Source organism: Sceloporus occidentalis, unplaced genomic scaffold (genome assembly GCF_023333645.1).
Source record: "Sceloporus occidentalis isolate IW3139 unplaced genomic scaffold, rSceOcc1.0.p SCAF_227, whole genome shotgun sequence".
Lineage (NCBI taxonomy): Eukaryota > Metazoa > Chordata > Lepidosauria > Squamata > Phrynosomatidae > Sceloporus > Sceloporus occidentalis.
Genome location: NW_028317207.1, coordinates 939,937 through 960,337, shown reverse-complemented (window position 1 = coordinate 960,337; position 20,401 = coordinate 939,937). Strand labels below are relative to the sequence as shown.

The 20,401-nt window shown below is 41.1% G+C and overlaps 1 protein-coding gene across 1 annotated transcript; it reads right to left on the bottom strand.

The window, feature by feature from the left end:
• Positions 1–5,212: 5,212 nt before the first annotated feature.
• LOC149276728 (Krueppel-like factor 4) lies at positions 5,213–19,009 on the bottom strand. The gene is made up of 4 exons (XM_089503352.1): positions 18,985–19,009; positions 13,271–13,401; positions 9,871–11,032; positions 5,213–5,388 (listed from the first exon to the last, which is right to left on the bottom strand). The coding sequence occupies exons 1-4, from the start codon at positions 19,007–19,009 to the stop codon at positions 5,213–5,215; spliced, it is 1,494 nt and encodes a 497-aa protein (XP_089359478.1).
• Between the last annotated feature and the right edge of the window lie 1,392 nt (positions 19,010–20,401).

Here is a 20,401-nt window from a genome sequence, read left to right as displayed (position 1 = left end):
AATAATGATTGTGCATTCCTACTCTTTTACACTCAAGCAGTTTGTGGCTGCTCATGGAGGTACCCGATCTGCCACTGTAATGACAGTAAAGCTAATTGTTGGCATCATCCCATCTGCTACTAGCCCATCTGGCATTTTCCCAGTTTTGTAGATGCCAAGTGCTCGGTTTTGCCAGTCCGGGCTGACTTCACATAAATGAGACAAATATATATATATTTTTTAAATTAAAACATACAATATCAGACTTTTTGGGGCCAAAAAAATGACAGTCTGCTGTTAATTAACTCATGGCAGCAATAGTGACATTAAAAAAACCAACATGTCCACGTACCAAAATGATATCTCTTTGCTCTGAAAATCCATGAAGAGTTAATTCTGTAAAGCGTCAGTGACACACTTGGCAATTGAGTGGGTTAATATGATATTTTATATGATTTTGTAATGCAAAACACTGCCTTTGTTCCATGGCCTTTGTTCTTCAAATTCCCTTTGTGTTTTTCTATTCACAGATATGTGCAGACCTGGGAGCCAGCAGCCTAATGGAACAGGTGTATGTCCTATCCTATATATAGCGAGGGTGCATTATAATAGAAATAATAACATAAAGGAGTTTTGCTGCATTGTCCCTAGAAACTCTGGGAATAATTTTTCTATCATACACAGAGAGTTGTAAGCTGGCCAAAATCTTATAAAATACTGCCACGTGAAGCCTGAAGCACATGACATGAATCTATCCACAAAACATGTTTTGTAGGTATTATGCTCAGCGTGGGAGCACTTAACATATTATGGATTGATACAGAAGTTCATTGAAAACTCCTCCTTTTTTCAAGTTATAATAAAATGTGCCCTGTCAAATGAACACTTTGCAATGATTTGGGTTTTTTTTTTATAAAATATTACCTCTCTCTTTTGTGAGTTTCCTTTTCTGGGACTTTTAACATAAGCAATAATCGCACACTTGAATCATAAATGCATGCATGGCTTCAGGATGAGAAATTAATGTTGTGATTTCAGAGACTTGGTTCATGAGACAATCTCAGACGAAGCTCATTGCAAACTTGGGTCTTTGGTGATCACACTGTGGAACATCTGTCTACACAAAAGCAATTTAAACATGGGCTACCTTGGTCCTGTATTATTCTTAGCACCTAACACAGTGGTCCTAACCAGGGTTAGGCAAAGTATCCATGCAAGGACATGCAAGGACGAGCATTACTGGGAACACGTGGGCTCCGGCTGCCTGGGACTGTGGGGGTATGAATTTATGTGGTTGTGCCTATTTAGCATAATTGTTTATGCATATATGTGCATTGTGTCTTTGTGCATCTATTTATATCAGTGTAGAAAACTGGGACAGAAGCTGTAACTTCGACAAAATGGGTACTTAGACCCATTCCCAGGCTGAACTATGTTGTGAACCTCTATGAGTTTATAAGGAGAAAAGGTTCCCATGATTTCCATCCGCCCCTAAGACTCACAACCACATCTGAAACCATGCCTTATTTTCAGGTTGCCTTATGCACAGGTGATGTGTGTGTATGTGTGTGTGTGTTTCAGTTCAGGGACATTAAAGTACCTCATGGGATTGCCTTGGACAAGAGACAGGTGCTTCATTTCCATGTCTCTGGCAATCTGGGCCACGTGGCCACTCTGCTTGGGACAGTTTTTCTACAACTTCTCAGATATACTGTGAGTTCCAAATTCCTACAAGTACAGAGTTATCTGATAGTTACCACATCTTGGGTACATTCAAAGGACAGTAACAAATTCCTTAGAGTTCACACTAAAAATAAACTATAATCCAGATGTGCGTTAATTTCTTACAACAAAACATATAAACCATATAGCTTCACTTCGCTAATGGGTCCCAGGTGAGAACATCTCACATGCCAAAGTTTTCTGGCTCTCTCAAGCAGAGGAGATCTGCTTGGCATTTCAGTGTTGAAATGCCCATATAGGTGGGGCACCTTGAATTCATGTATGGAATTTTTCCGCTGTTACTATTCCTGTCAGTTTTGATAACATCAGAATGAGTCATTCTGGTTATATAAATCACGCAAAAATAACAAACTGAAGGAATACATATGGATAGACCCAATCAGGTGCAAAACATGTGAGATGAGATCTTCCTATGTATCCACGGTGAAAACACACAAAGTAAAATACATATATACACTAACATACACTCATATAACAGATGACACCTCACACCTGTCACACATCACCTCCTCACAACTATAACAACTGTGAACAGCTTACTCCCTCATACCTATCACATATCACACCTCACACACAACACATACTTACATTTTTATACACACACTAACATGCTTACACACACAGTAACATATAAAACACACACACTAAAATACACATACATACAGTAACATACTCACACACACTAACATACTTACACATACTTATTTACACACACTCACACCTACCTACTTTTGCTTGCTCAGGACCTCATACACTGCTTTGTCTAAGCACTGGTAAATGTGCATAGAGCTTGAACCCTTAAGGGCCAGGGCTATTTTATGCTACAGGGCTAGAGCAGTTTTTTTTTTGCTATGTCTTTCATTTCCCTTTCTTATGTAGCATACCCACACAAATTATATATTTTTAGTACAGGTAGTTTTTTTTTAAAACCATATTCATGTGTAATACATTTTTTTATGAGAAAAATGAAAACAGGTGAAAAAGTTTAAAAAAATGTATTTACAGTTTAACCCCTTAAGGTCCCTAAACCCATTGAAAACAATGCATTTTGTACATGTACGGGCTTTGTCATTAAGGGGTTAATGTCTTGTTTGGCACATTCCACTTATCTTTCAGAAGAAAGGCAGTATAGGGACTCCCTGGAAGGATTTTTGAAGGAGTATTTTCATCCATTCTCCGTCTCATTTTTGACAATTCAAATCCTGCATCCCTTAAACTAAATGTGGCTGAAGGAAATATTTTTTTTGTTATCTTATACAACTTGTGGGGAAAAATGAGAACATGATCTACAACAATTCAAGCAAGGAATATTCAATAAGTCAATGAGTTCATATATTAAAATTCTTAAAGTGGAAAAAGGCTCCAATACAGTAAAATAATTTAAACATGCATAGCATAGGCATATGGCTAGTCTGAATCTAAGACAAGACCAATGACTAGTTAAGGTTCAGTTCTAGATGGTTGCAATGGTTCTTATCTACCTTCAAATTCTATGTTTCTAGAAAACATGCTAATCAATAACACTGGGTCATTAGTTGAGACTTGAGGAAAGGAGATTTCAGCATCAGCATAGGAATGGGTTCTTCACAGTAAGAACAGTAAGAATATGGAACTCTCTGCCTAAGGATGTTGTATTATCTAACTCTGGATATTTTTAAGAAAGGTCTGGATGCTTTTCTGGTAAAGCATAAGATTAAAGCAACGGTTAAAAGGATTAGCAAATTAATCCACGGAGTAATCTTATTGCCACTATGGAATCAGTAAGGATTTTCTCCCCTGTTGTGGCATTATTGGTAATTGCCCCAAGTAGGGGTTTTTTTTTTTTTGCCTTCTTTTGGATCAACTTTAGAACTAGGTATGTGTGAAAGGTTGAACTTGATGGACTGAAATCTTTTTTCAACCTACTTTACTATACTGTACTAAAAGCTGCGTTGTAGCATTTTTAAAACCTAGATCAACCTCCCCCACAGCTGTCGTAATGCAAGGGGATACTCCTTTTCCTTGTTTATGTTTATATGTAGTTCGCTCATTCGCTTTGAAGTCACTGCCAGATTTGCATGTGGTCTTAAGGGCTGCAAATAGACCTAAGATTAAAAAAACCCCAAAACAAACAAAAGACCATAGACTCAATTTTATTTTTGGGCCTTTCAACTCTTTATTATCCACATAACTGAATCATTAAAAAGATTTAATTGACCGTATATTTAGTAGTCAGTCCATTGGATTGTTTTCCTGCATTTACTGTACACTTGTTCAGCAGTACCAGAAAAGTATACAAACTCCCATCATTTATGTTCAGAATTAGTGTTCAGTCTCTAGCGAGCTGTGTTGCATATGCAATTCTATAGTATGTTTATTATTAGATTAGTTTTATACCTGATCTGTAATATCAAAATATCCAGTAAAAGTCAAAAATATTTTTTTATTTAGAATAAAAAAAGAACTAACATTTCATAATACAATTGACATAGGGCAACATTCGATGTTAAAAATGGAGAGTATATTCCTCAAGAAATATAATAGGTTTATTTAAAACTTGAATATGCAAAATACAAACTTCAAGCAAATGTTCAATTTACTTCATAGTTTACAAATATACAAAATAGAAGTTTGCTTAAATTTATATTACATATTTTATTATGTAAAGTCCTATATAGAAAAAAACATTTGTTCTGCTTAAGGCATATGTGGAAACAGACCATAGTACAAATTATTGCACATTGAAACCACAGTGCATCACATACTGTCTGCATATACATACATATATTAACAAAACAAATCAGGTGTACACTCCTGACTTTGGTCATACTTATAGTTAAAGAAAAAAAAAAATCGGAAGACAAAATAGATTTCCTTGTCGAATATGCAGCAGTTTGAGAACTTTGGCTTCATTTGTTTTTGGTACCATTAGAAGAATTACTCTGTAAGCACCATTAGCTAATTGTATCCATTTTTTCTCTTTTTCCTTCAACTTTTTTTGTACCTGCGCATCATGTTTTTTTTTTAATTTTTATTTTTTTTGAAAGGTAGTTAACAAAGTTAACGTTTCCAGTCATATTGCATTGAACTAAAAATGCAGTTTTTAACCCCAGTGTTAGTCCCATCTGAACCCCAAAAAAAGGGAAATAAAATCTATTGTGTCTCTGGTGTTGAAACATATAATGAAACAACCCAAATGCACATCAAGTCACTGTTTGTGGAGATGTAAGCTGTAAAGTTTCAAGTCTGTTTTTTAAGCAAAAAAATAAAATAAAAAATGGAATGCTGTAAGATCCAGTCAAAAACCCATTTTCTTGAGGCTTTATATATTCAAGTTTGTTTCAGTTGCGTAGATTTGGAGTATTTCTCTTCTTGTCGCTGAGGTTCCGAAAGCTAGACTTGGAATGCATTTTGATAACTTGTAGTGTTTGCAGTATTTGCTTGTACCCATGTTATATGTGCTCTGAATACTGAAATTCATGGCAGTAATGGGCAGGGTGAAGATTAACGCCTAGAAGTGCCTCTTCATGTGAAGGGCAAGGTGGTCCGATCTTGAGAAAGCTCTGTCGCACCTTTGACACTGAAAAGGCCGGTGCCCGGTGTGTTTTCGATAGTGGCGAGTCAGTTCATCAGAGCGAGCAAATTTCCATCCACAACCTTCCCAGTCACAGTGGTACGGCTTTTCACCTAGAGCATTAAAGAAGAAAGATAAGAAACGATGCACCAGGAGATCAACACTGTGTTCAGGACAAGATGCAGCACCATCATCTACATTTAGTGTACACAAACATAATGCAGAGCCAAACAAATAATGTTGATAGTTAAAAAATGTGCATTCCGCTACATCCACTAAAATCATATTACTAGTCATGCTTGTGAGGCTTCGTTCTCACAAAACCAGTTTTCCTGAATACTGAATTACTAAAACAAAAAAACATTTCTTTGAACATCAAATACAGTCCTGTATGTTGTAACGTCATTTACCACTGAAGAAAATGAGCTTTTTGCCTTTCGTTCAAATAAGCAAAATACATTTCACATATGTAGGCTGCCATTGTAGGCGGTCATGTGATATTTTGGGTGACGCTCCCTGCTCAAAACATCACACACTAAGCGAATTCTTTCTGGCAATGCTAATGGAGGCGTGCTTATCTAATGAAGTTCTACCCACCAAAAATATTTATTAGTCAGAGGGTCCCCTTGGATGATTAAGACATACTATTATTTACCAGAAAACTGTATGATATGGAGCCATAGATTTGATTAATTGACTGGGATAAAATAACAGCTAGAACACAACAAATGTGCAGCATTATACTATTGTTTTAAAACAGAAAACACAATATTTATTTGTAAAAGCTCAGCATGAATGTGACACTAGTAACACACTTTAGTCTTACATTGCCCCTTAATTAAATGCCCTACTTTACACACGTGTTCCACAACATGGCTGATGATGCCACAAACAGGAGAGCTGCTACCAGCAGCCATGGTGCACCTAGCCTGAAAGCGGACTCCGTACAACAGGCACCTACCCGACGGCTGTCGAGTGGCGGGACAAGCTCGGCACCGGACTTAAAAACCCGGAACTGCTATTCAGAATCATCCTTGTGTAGTCCTACTTGGTATATCTACTTGGTATATCTGTTCCTGATTGTTCTGCCTTTACTTCTGGCTTGTCGGACTATTTTCTGCCTTGCAATTTTGTACCTTGCTGACCTGATTTGTTTTGTGTGCCATACCTGGCTATCCTGACCATCCGCTCTGTGTACCAACCCTGGCTTCGTCTGACTAAGCGTTTAGTGTACTGAACCTGGCTTTGGCTGACCATCTGTGCTACATACCTGACCTGTCACTTTGTGGTTCGCGTCCTGGCATTTACCTGTAGTACTACCTATACAGGTATCTATAGTGCTTTGCTAGCGATACCCAGTGCCTATATATATTATATATATATATATATCTGCCTACTATAGCTGAGCCTCCACACTGTTGGGATCATCAAAGTCCCTGTCATCTTGTCAGGGGCTCATCACCTTGCTAGGTATGTCAGGGCAAACTAATTCTGCAGTGTGTGTGCAACTGGGTTAGGGCAGTTGTGACAGGTGAACTCCGTTCCTCTAGGGCAGGGGTTCTCAAACTGCGGCCCTCCAGCTGCTGCAGGACTACATCTCCCATACTCATCAGCCAGCCCCTTAGCTGAAGGAGCATTATGGGAGATGTAGTCCTGCAGCAGCTGGAGGGCCGCAGTTTGAGAACCCCTGCTCTAGGGCTTCAAACAGACCAGAAGACCAGAGCTGTCAGTGCTGAAGTTTGGAAGTTTGAAAAAAAAAAAAATCTTGCGGCACTTAAGGCTAAACATAGAAACATAGAATTTGAATGGAGAAAGGAACTAGTCTGTTCTATTCTACTGCTGTAAAGACTCAAACCTTAATCAGACCTCGGTCTTGACTTAGATCAAGGATAGCCATATGCCTATCCCATTTATGTTTAGATTCCCTTGCCGTATTACCCAGTACTGCTTCTGCATGGAGGCTGTTCCATTTAGCTTCCACCCTCTCAGTGAAGTAAAACAAGTAAATGCACAAAAGCCCAAGATTATAAAGATAAATGAAGGTATCTTGATTATCCGATATCCTGTGCAAAGAAATTCTTTGCATGATGAATACTTAAATACCACAAAAAAGTCATAAAAGGCATTTTTATGAATTTTCTAAAGGAAACCAAATCAAAAGGTCTCGGTTTGTCATTCATTTGTTACAAAAGGGTATTGTGTCAGAATGAACAAACTATTGGAAAAATACACATTAGAGTCTTGGTCTCCTCTTCTGTACTTGGAAGGCATGACAAAGAAATAGCAGTGCTGTTCGCAATTACTGACCAGTAAAATCAATGCAGATTTATAAGTAACTTACACTTCTACGAAATGTCTATAAATCCAACAGGTAATTTACAGCACTGCTTAACTTTGCTTAAAAAGGTAAACATCTAGAATGTATAAAATTTACACTCAATGAACCTTGAATCGGAGATGGGGTTGTCACTTAAAAACATGTAAGAAATGCACACAGAATAACCAGTGGCTAGACAGTGGATTTGGGGTTTAAGGTGAAAGGCGCAAATGCTTACTTTTAACTCCCGAGTGCCCGTTAACATGGGAGAATGTCTCCAACTGTCATATACTAGGCCCCCAGGGTTTGTGTGGTAGAGTCTCAAAAGATCAAAGCCATTTTTTTCCTTTATTGTTTACTGCAAGTATGTTTTGCTATTTCAAAAATGGATCAGGTGTGTGCTAAGCATGTTCTAAACTTGGCCCAAGTCCATAGACATTAACCGCACCTCGCAATCTTGTGAAATGAATTTTTCCACTTGAAAGTCTGTGACAAATCTTCGGCAGCCCACGTTGACAACATTTGGCACCAGGTTAAAGAATAAACAGAAGAAACCGCTCTCAGGTGAGAAACAACCTTGAACATGTGCTATGGATTTTGTCTCCCAGCAGCCATTACCTTTAGATCAGAGGGGTGTCAAACTTCAAGGTTACAGGACTGCAACCTGGACAGAGTTTTAAGGATATCGTAGCTTGAGCACCGGTAGCTCCGTCACAATGGTTGCAACTAATTAAATCACTTGTGCATGGCCCTCGAGGCCTGGAGTTTGACTCCCTCCATTTAGATGTTACTAGATTCACTCACAAACATTTGTGAAGCGGTCTTTCCTGTGTCTGCAATATACTGTAGCTTAGAACAAGCGACTTTATTATTAACGTTCATGCACTTTTAAGTGGTGTGAAATGTTGTTACTATTTTGTCTCCCTATGACAGACTGCCTGATGCCCTAAGAAGGGGGAAGAGAGGCTCATACCTCCTAGGCATGACACTCAGTAAAAGTGTTCTTTGATATGTATTTATATTATATATATATATATATATATATTTTTTTTTTATTATTTTTTTTAACAGCAGGAAAAAAATGGTAGACGATGACCAGTTTGGTTCTAATTTGCCGTGAAATTCTATGTTTCTGTAGGTGCCGTCTAAGACTACAGCATGACATGGCATGAACGTTTCCAGGAGATCTGCAGTTAAACCTCCCTGAATTTTCTATGCATTATAAAGGGCCGGTATGTTTCTCCAGCAAGCAAGGCTAAACTGGCACTACAATGATTACTTTGATGAGCTGACAAAAACCACACAGACCTAACCAAAGAAAGAACTCTGCCAACCAAGCTCTTCTTACAGCAAAAGCTTGCTGGGATTTGTCCTTCATAACACATAGTCAGAGAGATAAAATATTGAACTCTCATGCAAAGGCTTGCGTCAGTGAATGAACTCAACTAACTCTGTATTAAGAAGGGACAGCCATAGTGAGTTTTTCGTGCAAGGGCTGAGTTGGCCCTGCTTAATAACTTACAATATTACATTTATTTAAAAAGTGCCAGTGGGATCATTTAAAGTTAACTGGTACAAAAGTAGAATCTTAACAAAATATAAAAAAAAATCTAGGTGTATTACATTAGATAACTGGCCTATTTGTGAGTAAGAAAAATAAAATCTCTGAAAAACATTTCAATTGTGGCTTACATTTAAGCATCAGAATAATTTTGGTCTGATATACAAGCGTCTATTATAATAGACCCATGTAGCTGGACAAACATCCATCATCAAATCATTTAACGCTGATATTCATTCATTTACATGATTAGGTAGTGATCACCAAGGATAGATATTAATATTTCAAGGTATGTATCATTAATCGTTTAGTTGTATGATAGAGAGTGGGAAGCCAAGAGTCTGAAAAAGATGATTTACTAGTCTTGCCCAGTGGTGGATATAATGATCTTAATCTATTTACAGACATTAACAATTGCTATAAATACAGCCTATGTGTTTTTAGTGGTGACATTAGAGGCCCTTTCATGTTGTTTGTAGGGAACCTTTTCTTTCAGTTAATTGGCTCGTGCTGTTTCTTTTTCTGTAGTATGCCTACAATATTGCCAAGACTAAACCACAAAAACCAACATTATAAATAGACTTCAGAAGGAAACCAAGCTATGTGTTCACAGATGTCTATGCAAAGCAACCTATGCTGTACAAGTTCACCATTAAACATCCAACAGCAGCATCAATACAAAGTAAATGCCTACGTAGGTATAAACGGTTTTCCTACCTGTATGTGTGCGCAAGTGGGCCTTCAGGTGGGAGCTCTTGGTATAGGTCTTTCCACAGCCTGCGTACTCACAAGTATGAGTCGCAGTTCTTTTCCTAGGCCAGGACTTGCGTCCTCTCTTGGGCTTAGTTTCCTCCGGCATACAGCCCCCGGGACTTAACAGCTCTAGAGGTGAAGAGGGGGGAGTCAGCATCACTTCTTGTTTCAATAGTCGCAAGTTTAAAGAGTCTTCAAAAATATTTATATAAGACTGACCTTGATACTGAAGCTGAGACGGAGGCAGCTGTGGCTGTTGCTGATCTGGCGGGAAGTGGGAGAAACTGGCAGAGGTGTGGTAGCCTGGAGGTACTGGCAGTGATGGATGGCTTAATGTCTGAGGGGATGCATGGCAATCTCTGACCATCAGCTCCTCTGGGGACAAGGGTTGGTTAGTCCTACTTGGTAGTCCCCTTCCAACTTGGAAATCAAGCTGCCCTTGTGGCTGTTGTACTTGCCCATCCATGGGGCATGCTACAGGGCAAGATGGAGAAGGCTCCTGCTTGATCTTTTGGCACATCCTGGGCATCTGGTGGCTGCTATAAACCATTGTACTGTCCATACCAGAGTTGCTTTTTCTAACACTGATGGAATGGCCATAATCACCAATGTCCACAGCTGTCTTCAATACAAATTTGCCCTGTAGGCTAGCTTGTGGCTGCTGCAAGTATACCGGGTCCAAGTCAGGTCTCATAAGCTCAGCCACAAACCCACCTGAAGGGGACACATCATTTATATCCGCCAGGTTGAAAGTAGTGGTGGGCAATGCAGTATCTCTAGCAGTGTACATGAGGGTGCTGGCGCTGGTGGGCTCCTGGCCACAACGTAGCTGGTAGGAGAAGTTACAATTGGCAGGTGAAGGTAGAGTAGAAAGACTATCTGGAAGAGGTGCAGCAGGTGGAGGTGATGAGGCAGTGGCAGAGGAGGATGAGGAAGAAGAAGCCACCAGAGACTCCTGGTGAACTAGGGAGTTTGACAGTATAAAATCAAAGTCTAGAAGTTCATTAAATTCTTCTTGTTCCCTTCGAGAACCCAACACTGGGGCTTCCCCCTCCAGGACCTCAAAGGGCCGAGATTGGTTCAGGATAGGATGTCTCTTCATGTGGGATAGCTCTTCTCTCCACCTCTGCAAAGAAAGTAAAAACAGGTGTTATAAAAAAAAATAATAATAATAATACAAAAAAAAATATTGAGATGTTCTATCTTGGATGAAAATTACAACATAACAATAATTAACCATAACACTTAATGGTCTCAAATTTGGTGTTTTAACCAACAAACCACTTGACAAAAATTGACACGTACGTGACACAGTAGAAGAAGTAAGGAAGCGGTACGTGCGAAAATTTAAGTGTTCCGTGAAAAACTCTGAATGGCTCAAAGTTAAAACACGGATCTGTGTTTCATTTCTAACTGCTGCCAAGTTGGAAAGCGTCAAAAAGTAAAAAATAAAATAAAAAGTGTTAAGAGATATACAGCATGTGAATATACCTTTCAAGTTAAAGAAAAATGCTCAGGGGTTGGCAGCAAAATACCTTTTTTGGTAAATTTCATCACTTCAGCTAACACCTATGAAGGTAACAAAAATAATCCCTTGCATTGAAGATAGGAGACTGGTGTTTGATATTATTTCATAGCAACAAACTGGATGGTAATTGGAAAACCGCTGTGTGCCTGAACAAAAATATACTAATTAAAGTTTCAATTCAACCAACAGCCTAAACATCAGCAGGCTTTGGAAGTTATGACTCAATGGCGCAATGTGTATTACATAGTTACATCTGTGAAAAATATATTTGCTATCGCTTATTACTTTAAGCGTCGGTTTTCATATTAACGTGAAGACAGAGAGCCTTTTCTTTCTAGCTCCATGCTATCACAAGGGCTTGAGTAAGGGCAACGATCAGACAGCAGTGCTGTGTAATAGAGAAACAATTCCAATATTAATAATGAAGGAGCTGGGGCTGGGGTGCAAATGGAGACGCTATGTTTTTCATTGCAATTAGCAATCTCGGTAAAGAGACCATCTGTAGAAGGTCTAGGGACGATGAGCCTGTGACTTTCGGTGACAGGCAACTTCTCAGCTCCAGCTTTACTCCCAAAAATGAAATATTCTCACCATACACGGCCACTATAATGTAATTTTTTACTTCAAGTACAATCGGGCAAAAGGTAACAGAAAGAAAATGTACAGCGGGGGGATATGAAGCAAAAGGTAGCATGACGAGAGCTTTATTGCAGCTGGAATACCAATGGCTGGGAACAAAATGTTTTAACATAGAAAGTTTTATAAATACAGAAACTGAGAATTTGACGGCAGATAAAAACGGTTCGTTAGTCTGCCCATTTTTAAGAATCTCAAACCTTATTTAGTCCCTAGTTTAATCGTATGTTCAGGCTGGCATTACGACTATAAAGATGTACTATATTTACTAAAAAGCATATGGCTGATATAATGTCAGCTCCTACGTAAATTGATACAGCATAAAAGTATATTCGATTTTCAGGGAAAAACTAGGAAAAAAGGTTTACCATGATAAAAACAAATGAATAAATATATATATATATATATATTCATATTTTAGTGAGTTTGTTAAAATTGCCAAACCTATTAATGTGTACATTCGTATAGGTCTATTTACGTACCAATAGTGTGTGTATCGGACACACCAATCTCAATAAATAAAATGTAGCGTTGTATGGTTTACTCAAAGCCACATTGTGTAATCTACAAGAAACATGTTTAGACGGGGCTGGATCATCAACTTCAAAAGTACGATCCTCAAAAAAGAACTAGTTTGGCAGAAAGCTCTCGTAATTACCTTCATCTAATAAACAACGCAAGCTGCGCCACTAAAAATATTATTCGAAATCACTTCTTAGTCTCAGCAACCATAAAAAAAGCACACTCGATCTATCTGAAAAATTGCCATGTGAAATAATGAAGATTAAGGACAAAATTAGAGTGAATGGACAGTGTTTGCAACTAGCAAAGGTGGCACCTATTTGAAAAAGGCATTTAAAAGGGTCAACCCCTGACTCGGTGCATCAGAGATCATATATAAAGACACAGATACAGCAGCTACACTAAATCTAAGGGTGATCGTATGCAATTATACAGAAGTAGAACATTTACAAAGTGATTGTGTGGAGTGCAATGCTGAACTGACCATCCCTGATCCAGATCAGGACTATGTATGGGTTAGGAGACAGGGTGCATTACTCGAGTATTGGGGGGGGGGGTATTAAATGCCCCCCCCCCTCTGCAGTATTATAGAAAGCCAGTGTAAAAGGTTACATTGGTGTGTGCTTGAGGTGTGGTGGAGCGCCTCATCCTCCCTGCATATCGTCTCAGGATACTCACGTCGCCAACACTTGCCTGTCTCAGGACTTTGTCCTTGCCGGGGGTCCCCGCTGTAAAGGTGGAGATGGACGGCAGCAAGGTCCCGCTGAGAGCCATGTCACACTCACTGGGCGGCTGCCTGGGCACAGACACACACAGTCACATGGCAGCAGGGCACATACGGCTACACTGACTGCGGACGGGAAGCAGGGAGGGGGGATCGCTAATCAACCTGCTACTAGCATGCAAGACTGCGGCCCTTCCAACAGTAATCGTGTAATACATACAGACATACATTATATATATATATATATATATATAGGACCTGACTGTCAGCTAACCACTTTTGTCTAGTTTATAGGAGTAATCAATCCATTCGCTTTCTTATTGTTAGTTTACAGGCACTGAAACAGTTAAAACAGGAGTAAGCTGAAACTTTTACTAAACACCACTCCATTGCAACTCAATACTTCCCCTTCAATGGCTTCGTACAAGTAACTAAAGTTCGGGCTCACGATGAAGCATGTCGAACCGGGTGCTTTCTATGCGGCATCTTCATGCCTACACACGTACCTCATGAATTCAGCACATCCAGAGGAAGCTCTCCCGGGCTTGACACGATGACAACAGGTAAATCCACATACGACACAAAAGTGCAAGCAACGAGAACAGAGTAACAAATCCACACAGGGACATACGTATGTTGGGAAGACACACAACGAACGAAAAGCAGTCAAATAAGTCTACACGGCCTTAGGAGTGAGTTCCACAAGTACTTTATTATAAAGCAGCCTGGCAGTCGATGTAGTGAAGATGATGCGGGTCATGCACAGATTCCAGGAGACGGTGCATCGGGGATTCCCTGCACGGGGTAGCTGGCGGAGCCACGAGCTCCTGTCACACGAAGAGGCGCGTGGGGATTCCCAGCAACGGCAGCTGCTGCCATGGGAGCCACCGTGGAACCCCTCTCTCGCAATTCCTTAGCTATAGTTCGCCGCGTCCCACCCTGCCGGCTTGTTCGCTGAAAAGTGTGAGGAGCAGCAGCGGCTGACATACCTTATAAGGGGAGGGGGCGGGGACAGAAAGTGACAGCGACTCCTTTCAGCTCCGCCTCCAACTCCCTTCTTACAACAGCCTCCGTCACTCTGCCTGCTTTACATAGGAGCCTATAGAGTGCTTGTTTTAACCATACGCACCTTACATACGTTACTTTTCACACACAGCCCCACCTGTTCATACCTCTAATAAAAAGAATCACTTCGTAAGGCAGCCGCAATAAAATAATGTGTGAAGTTTTACACAAATATATTTATATAGGAGTTATATCATTTCTTTCGTGCGGCTGTGAGGAGATTAGCAGTCCGGGTGAGGGTGGATTTACTGGCTCACATTACCCGTATAACAAGCTGCGGTATATCCCACATTCACGTTTCAGCACCCTCACTATTCACTATTATCACGCCTCGTCTCATTAACACCGGCGAATGCAGATGTTAATACTTAGTGCACGGTAATTCCCCGGGCTGAACCACTTCACTGCCAAGGTAGACCTCGAGCTTTTTTGTGGCCACCCTCTATTTGTAAAGTGAAATGGCCTGGCCTGCACGTGGGAGGGCCCGTAGAGACCGAGTGGAAGGCGGTATCCCGCTCGCGTGACGTCAGGCGAGCAGCTGGCTGGCAAGCGCGCCTCGCACTCTGACGGCAGTCCCGGCGTCAGTGAGAGTTGGAGGTGCGGGAGAGGGAGCGGCCGGTCTTCGTGACGTTACTGGCTGTTTAGGCAGCCAAACAAGTTGGTTGGCCCTAGCAACGGCGCGCGACCGGATATGGGAAACACCACATCGGGGCCGGAGCGCGCCGCCGTGTGGGAAAGTTATCTTTTTCAGTCTGCATCCCGCCTTTTTCAGTCTGAGTTAGTGAAGTGTAGTAAAGGTGCTGTCCCACCTACTCTTAAGGAATGTAAAACGTTTATAAAGAAATTAGGCACAGCCTTTTTAGTGTCAAGCCCTTTGCAGAAGTAATTCAAGTACAAATTTGCCTCCATAATATTTTTTGTTGGGAATGCTTAATTGTCCTGTTAGGCAGTGACAGAGCAGAAGGTGCTGGTAGACCATTGCCATAGAAACTTAAAAATGCTTGCTAAAAGTGTCTGTGTGGCTTTCATGTGATTTATAAGTAATAATGACAAATATACACTTCCTTCCTTCAGTTCTGGAAGTTTTTTTCCTTTATACAGTCAATTCACCCAGCCACAGCCAATGGATGATATATAAGCGCACAAGAAGGGATACCGAAGACAAATTTAGTAGGATCGTCAGGCAAAGCAAGTTTTTATATATTGAAAGAATGTAAGCATGTATGGGATAGGCATATGCGTACCTGGGAACTTTATGGGTCCAGCTATCCGGAGCCCCCCATTATTGCGCTGTTTAAGGGGGAGTGGGGCTTGCCAGAACGCAGCTCCCACGACCCGGAGTGTTCTGTGGTGACCTGGAGAAGTGGCGCTTCTCCCAGAGTCTCCAGGTTCCTAGTTATTGGGCATATGTCTATCCTCAATCTAAGATGGGACCAAGGAATGATTAAGGTCCGAGTCTCTACTATAGAGGAAACAGGCAGACTAGATGGGCTAAATGGTTCATATCTGCTATTTAAATAAGCCATGCAGCTTCTACTCTTGCTAACTGTGCAAGGAGTTTCTTACTTTTGGAGATGATGGGGTTGATAGGGCAAAGGTGGTCTATCAATATGGCAAAAGGGTATTTGTCCCAGGACCCCTGGTGGGAAGGGGGTTACCTTTGCTCCTTACTTGCTGCTGTGTCCACTGTCTATCTGCCTGTGACCTCTATCATGTTGCTTCAGACCTGATGAAGAGAGGATAACTCTCAAAAGCTTGTCTTTTAAATATTATGCTAGTCCAATAAAAAAGGTATCACTGCATACTCTGCAATACTAAGGTTACTATACTAAGTGTAACAGCCTCTCTGCAGAAGTGGTAGAATGTAACATAGTAAGGGGATATAAACATGCACGGGATAAGCATGTGGCCATCCTGAATCTAAGACAAGATCAATGAGTGATGAGTCCTGAAAGCAGGAAGAAACTGGCAGCCTAGATAAGGTGGAGTGGTACTTGTCAGCCACTAAATTCTCGGTTTTTGTGTGCGAGTTACTGTATCAGAGCCATGATATCACTAATATTGCTGCTTTTGGTGTTGTGAGGCGTTGAGGACTGGGTTATAGATCACTGCTATATAACATCTAATGTTTAAAGAAACACATTTTTTCTATTTTCAATTTTCTATTCATCTATACTATACATAATAATAGAAAATGTATGGTGGAACACAATTTATGTGTTAGTCATAATTATATGTAATCTTAAACTGGTACAGTTACATGAAAGAAAAAGATGAAAGAAAAAGTTTCTTTTTTCACATGAAAGCAAAATGTTCCTTTTTAAATTTTATGTTGTGCAGTATAGGCCAAAGTACTTTAGTTTTCTTATTTGATTTTCTCCACTTGTCTTGTATGCAATTATGTGATCGGTGTGTCTCCATCATCTGTGCTAAAAGGTCCAACTAAATCACATTTTTGGTGTACTCAAGGCACTTGTACAGAATTGGGGTTATATATAGAAAATGTTGAACATTGAAAGTTTTAAAAGAATTCTTATCACCATATGAACCAATGGAAGGTTCCAATCAACAGGATCAATCCTTTAGCTACTATATATGACCACCTTTTAAACATTTTACCATTATTCACAACAACACAAAAGTCCATGGAGGAGATTTTGATGGTGAGATCTTTCTGTTTTTTTGTAGCGACATTAAATATAATTTTTTTAGATGGACAAAAGTTTTAATATATAACTTTAAAAAAAGTTACTGTTATAATGAAATGTGACTCTCCTATTCTACCTGACTGTGATCATTTAAGAGATTCCCAGTTGGGGCTGATCGTCCTGCTTGAATGCTGGTGTCTCAACTAAGTGTGTAATGGCAACTTAAGGTTTCCATGGCGGCCAGTATTAGTACTGACAATAAAACTGGCACACGTTGAGAACTACTAGTACAGAGGAAGCAGAGAGCCGCACTTTAATAAATTCATTGTCTTAAATAAATTAAAGCTGCTTCAAATATTAAATTAGATTTAATATTAAAAAAATAAAATCATTGCATTTTCCTCCTATAATGCTGAGGTTGCATCTACATAATCTCTCACCCGGAGTGACTGCATAAATCGTCAGATGCATCTCTCTGTACTCCCTTTTGCTTCCTGCATGGGACCAGAGCCTGTTTTCTTAATCCCGCTGAATTTCTGACCATTACCATCCACTCCCGCAACGTGTATGTTCCCCTCCCGCCCGCTCCCACAAACATCATTCACAAACATTCATTCACTCATTCATATACTCACTCCCCCACCTCCTTACCTGACTACAGATTTCCTGCGCACACCCGCAAGGCTGCCTTCGCGTTGCTCGCACACAGCTTCTCTTCTCTTGTCAGAGTCATGTGACGTGACGTAAATTCATGTGACTCCGCTGGGTTCCTCGGTGGAACACGAGAAGAGACGATGTGTGGGAGCAACGCGAAGGCAGCCTTGCGGGAGTGTGCAGGATTACTGGGACCCGCAGGTACATGTCTGACCGCCCACAACACCTGAAAAACCGCTCGCACCCGCAAGTTTTTTGATGGGTCCCGTGGGACCCGCATCCCAATGCAGTCTCTACATGGGACTAGCTAGAAAGTAATTGTACTTAAAGCAGTCAATCAGTGGCATGAAAATGGGACCGTTTTGCTGCAGCTTCTTTTAAAGGTAGGTATTGTATTTTTTACAGACTTAATAAGTGCATATTAAAGTACCTTAGTATGTGTTCTTTGCAGGTGAGGCTGCATAGGACACTGGATTGTCCCTTTAACACGGCAGGCCTCTTACTTACCTTAGGGACATACTGTAGTTTTGGACAGCATTATTTAGGCACTGCAATAGATCCATACAGAACCCAGAAACTTTACACTCAGACAGTAACTGTCAAATCAATAAACTTTAGTCCTTTGCCAATTAAATCACATTGGTATTACTACTTTATTTTTTAATGACCACATTTGCTTTGGTTGGCAATCATGTAAACATTGCAAAAAAGCACATGTGTTGTTCCTTCCCGGCTGGAATTACCTGGCTGACTTGATACTCTTGATACAGTTTTGTGACAGAACAGGTACTTGGATGTTCCATACTTTATGTATGAATAAGAACACAAATGACACTGGCAAACAGGTTCATGCCTCGCATATACTTTATTTGTCTTAACATCTAAACAGTGGGGGCACATAAGATACCACAGTAAAAACGGGGGGGGGGCATTAATAATTTCCACCATTAAATCATACCACTGAAAAAAACATATATATAATATATATATAATGCCAAAAGTAATGTGCTATGGAATGATACTTTTGTTATTGGACCAACATAATACTTGGACATTCAACACGGCAAGCTTGAAGTCACAATTTATTTAGACTAAACCTTGAAATAAATATTATAGAGTAAATAACACCTTAACTTTGGTAATAAATACCTTAACTTTTCCACTAAATTATTTCAGGGCCTTGAAGTGACTACATATTCAGGAGGACATTTTATCTCTGGATAAGTGAAAATAGTTCCTACTGTAAGTTAAGTGCCAGGAAACACACTGTCAGGGTCCGGCGACCCGTCGCGGTAACTTACCTGGATGCCCGCTACCCGCGGGCATCGGATCCGGCACGTCGTCCTCTGTCTCCTCTGTCCGTCTGGCTTCTGCTAGGCGCGCGCGTGCCCCGTTTTGCTCAGGACTCAGTTATTGTTCTTACCTGCTACATCCTGAGTGCGTTTTCCTTGTGTTATTACTGTGTACCTACCTGGCTTTCCTCTGACCTCGCTCCTGCCTTACCCTTACCAACTAAACGGCTCGTGATTTATCTGTGCATTTACCTGGCTATCCTTTGACTACAAATCTGCCTGACCCTTTTGTACCTCGCTGCCTGCTCGTGTACCGTACCTCGGCTCGTGTCCAGATTCTGAATCTGCCTGACCCTTTTGTACCTCGCTGCCTGCTCGTGTACCGTGGCTATCCTGACTCTGCCTGGGCTTTATCTGCTAAGTGCCTCTTCCTGCATACTGAGCACCGTTTCCCTATTTGTCATCCTTCTGGATTGTTCCTAATATATCCTGACACACACACACCAGGACAGGCACTGTCAGACCAGCATCCAAACACACACACACCAGGAGAGGCTGTGCCACACCGACACCCAAACACACATACCAGGACAGACTCTGCCAAACACACCCTTTTGTACCTCGCTGCCTGCTCGTGTACCGTGGCTATCCTGACTCTGCCTGGGCTTTATCTGCTAAGTGCCTCTTCCTGCATACTGAGCACCGTTTCCCTATTTGTCATCCTTCTGGATTGTTCCTAATATATCCTGACACACACACACCAGGACAGGCACTGTCAGACCAGCATCCAAACACACACACACCAGGAGAGGCTGTGCCACACCGACACCCAAACACACATACCAGGACAGACTCTGCCATACCGACACACACCAGGGCAGGGTCTCCCACAACCACACCCAAACACACACACACCAGGACAGGCTCTGCCACACCGACACCCAAACACACACACTGGGACAGGCTCTGCCAAACCAACACCCAGACACACATACACCAGGACAGGCTCTGCACACCGACACCCAAACACACCAGGACATGCTCTGCCACACCGACACCCAAACACACATACCAGGACAGACTCTTCCACACTAATACCCAAACACACACACCAGGACAGGCTCTGCCACAATGATACCCAAACACACACCAGGACAGGCTCTGTCACACCAACACACACACACACCAGGACAGACTCTGCCACACCCACACACACCAGGACAGGCTCTGTCAGACCAACACCCAAACACACACACACCGGGGACAGGTTCTGCCATACCGACACCCAAACACACACACCGGGACAGGCTCTGCCACACCGACACCCAAACACACATACCAGGACAGGCTCTGCCGAACCAACACCCAGACACACACACCAGGACAGGCTCTGCCACACCGACACCCAAACACACATACCAGGAAA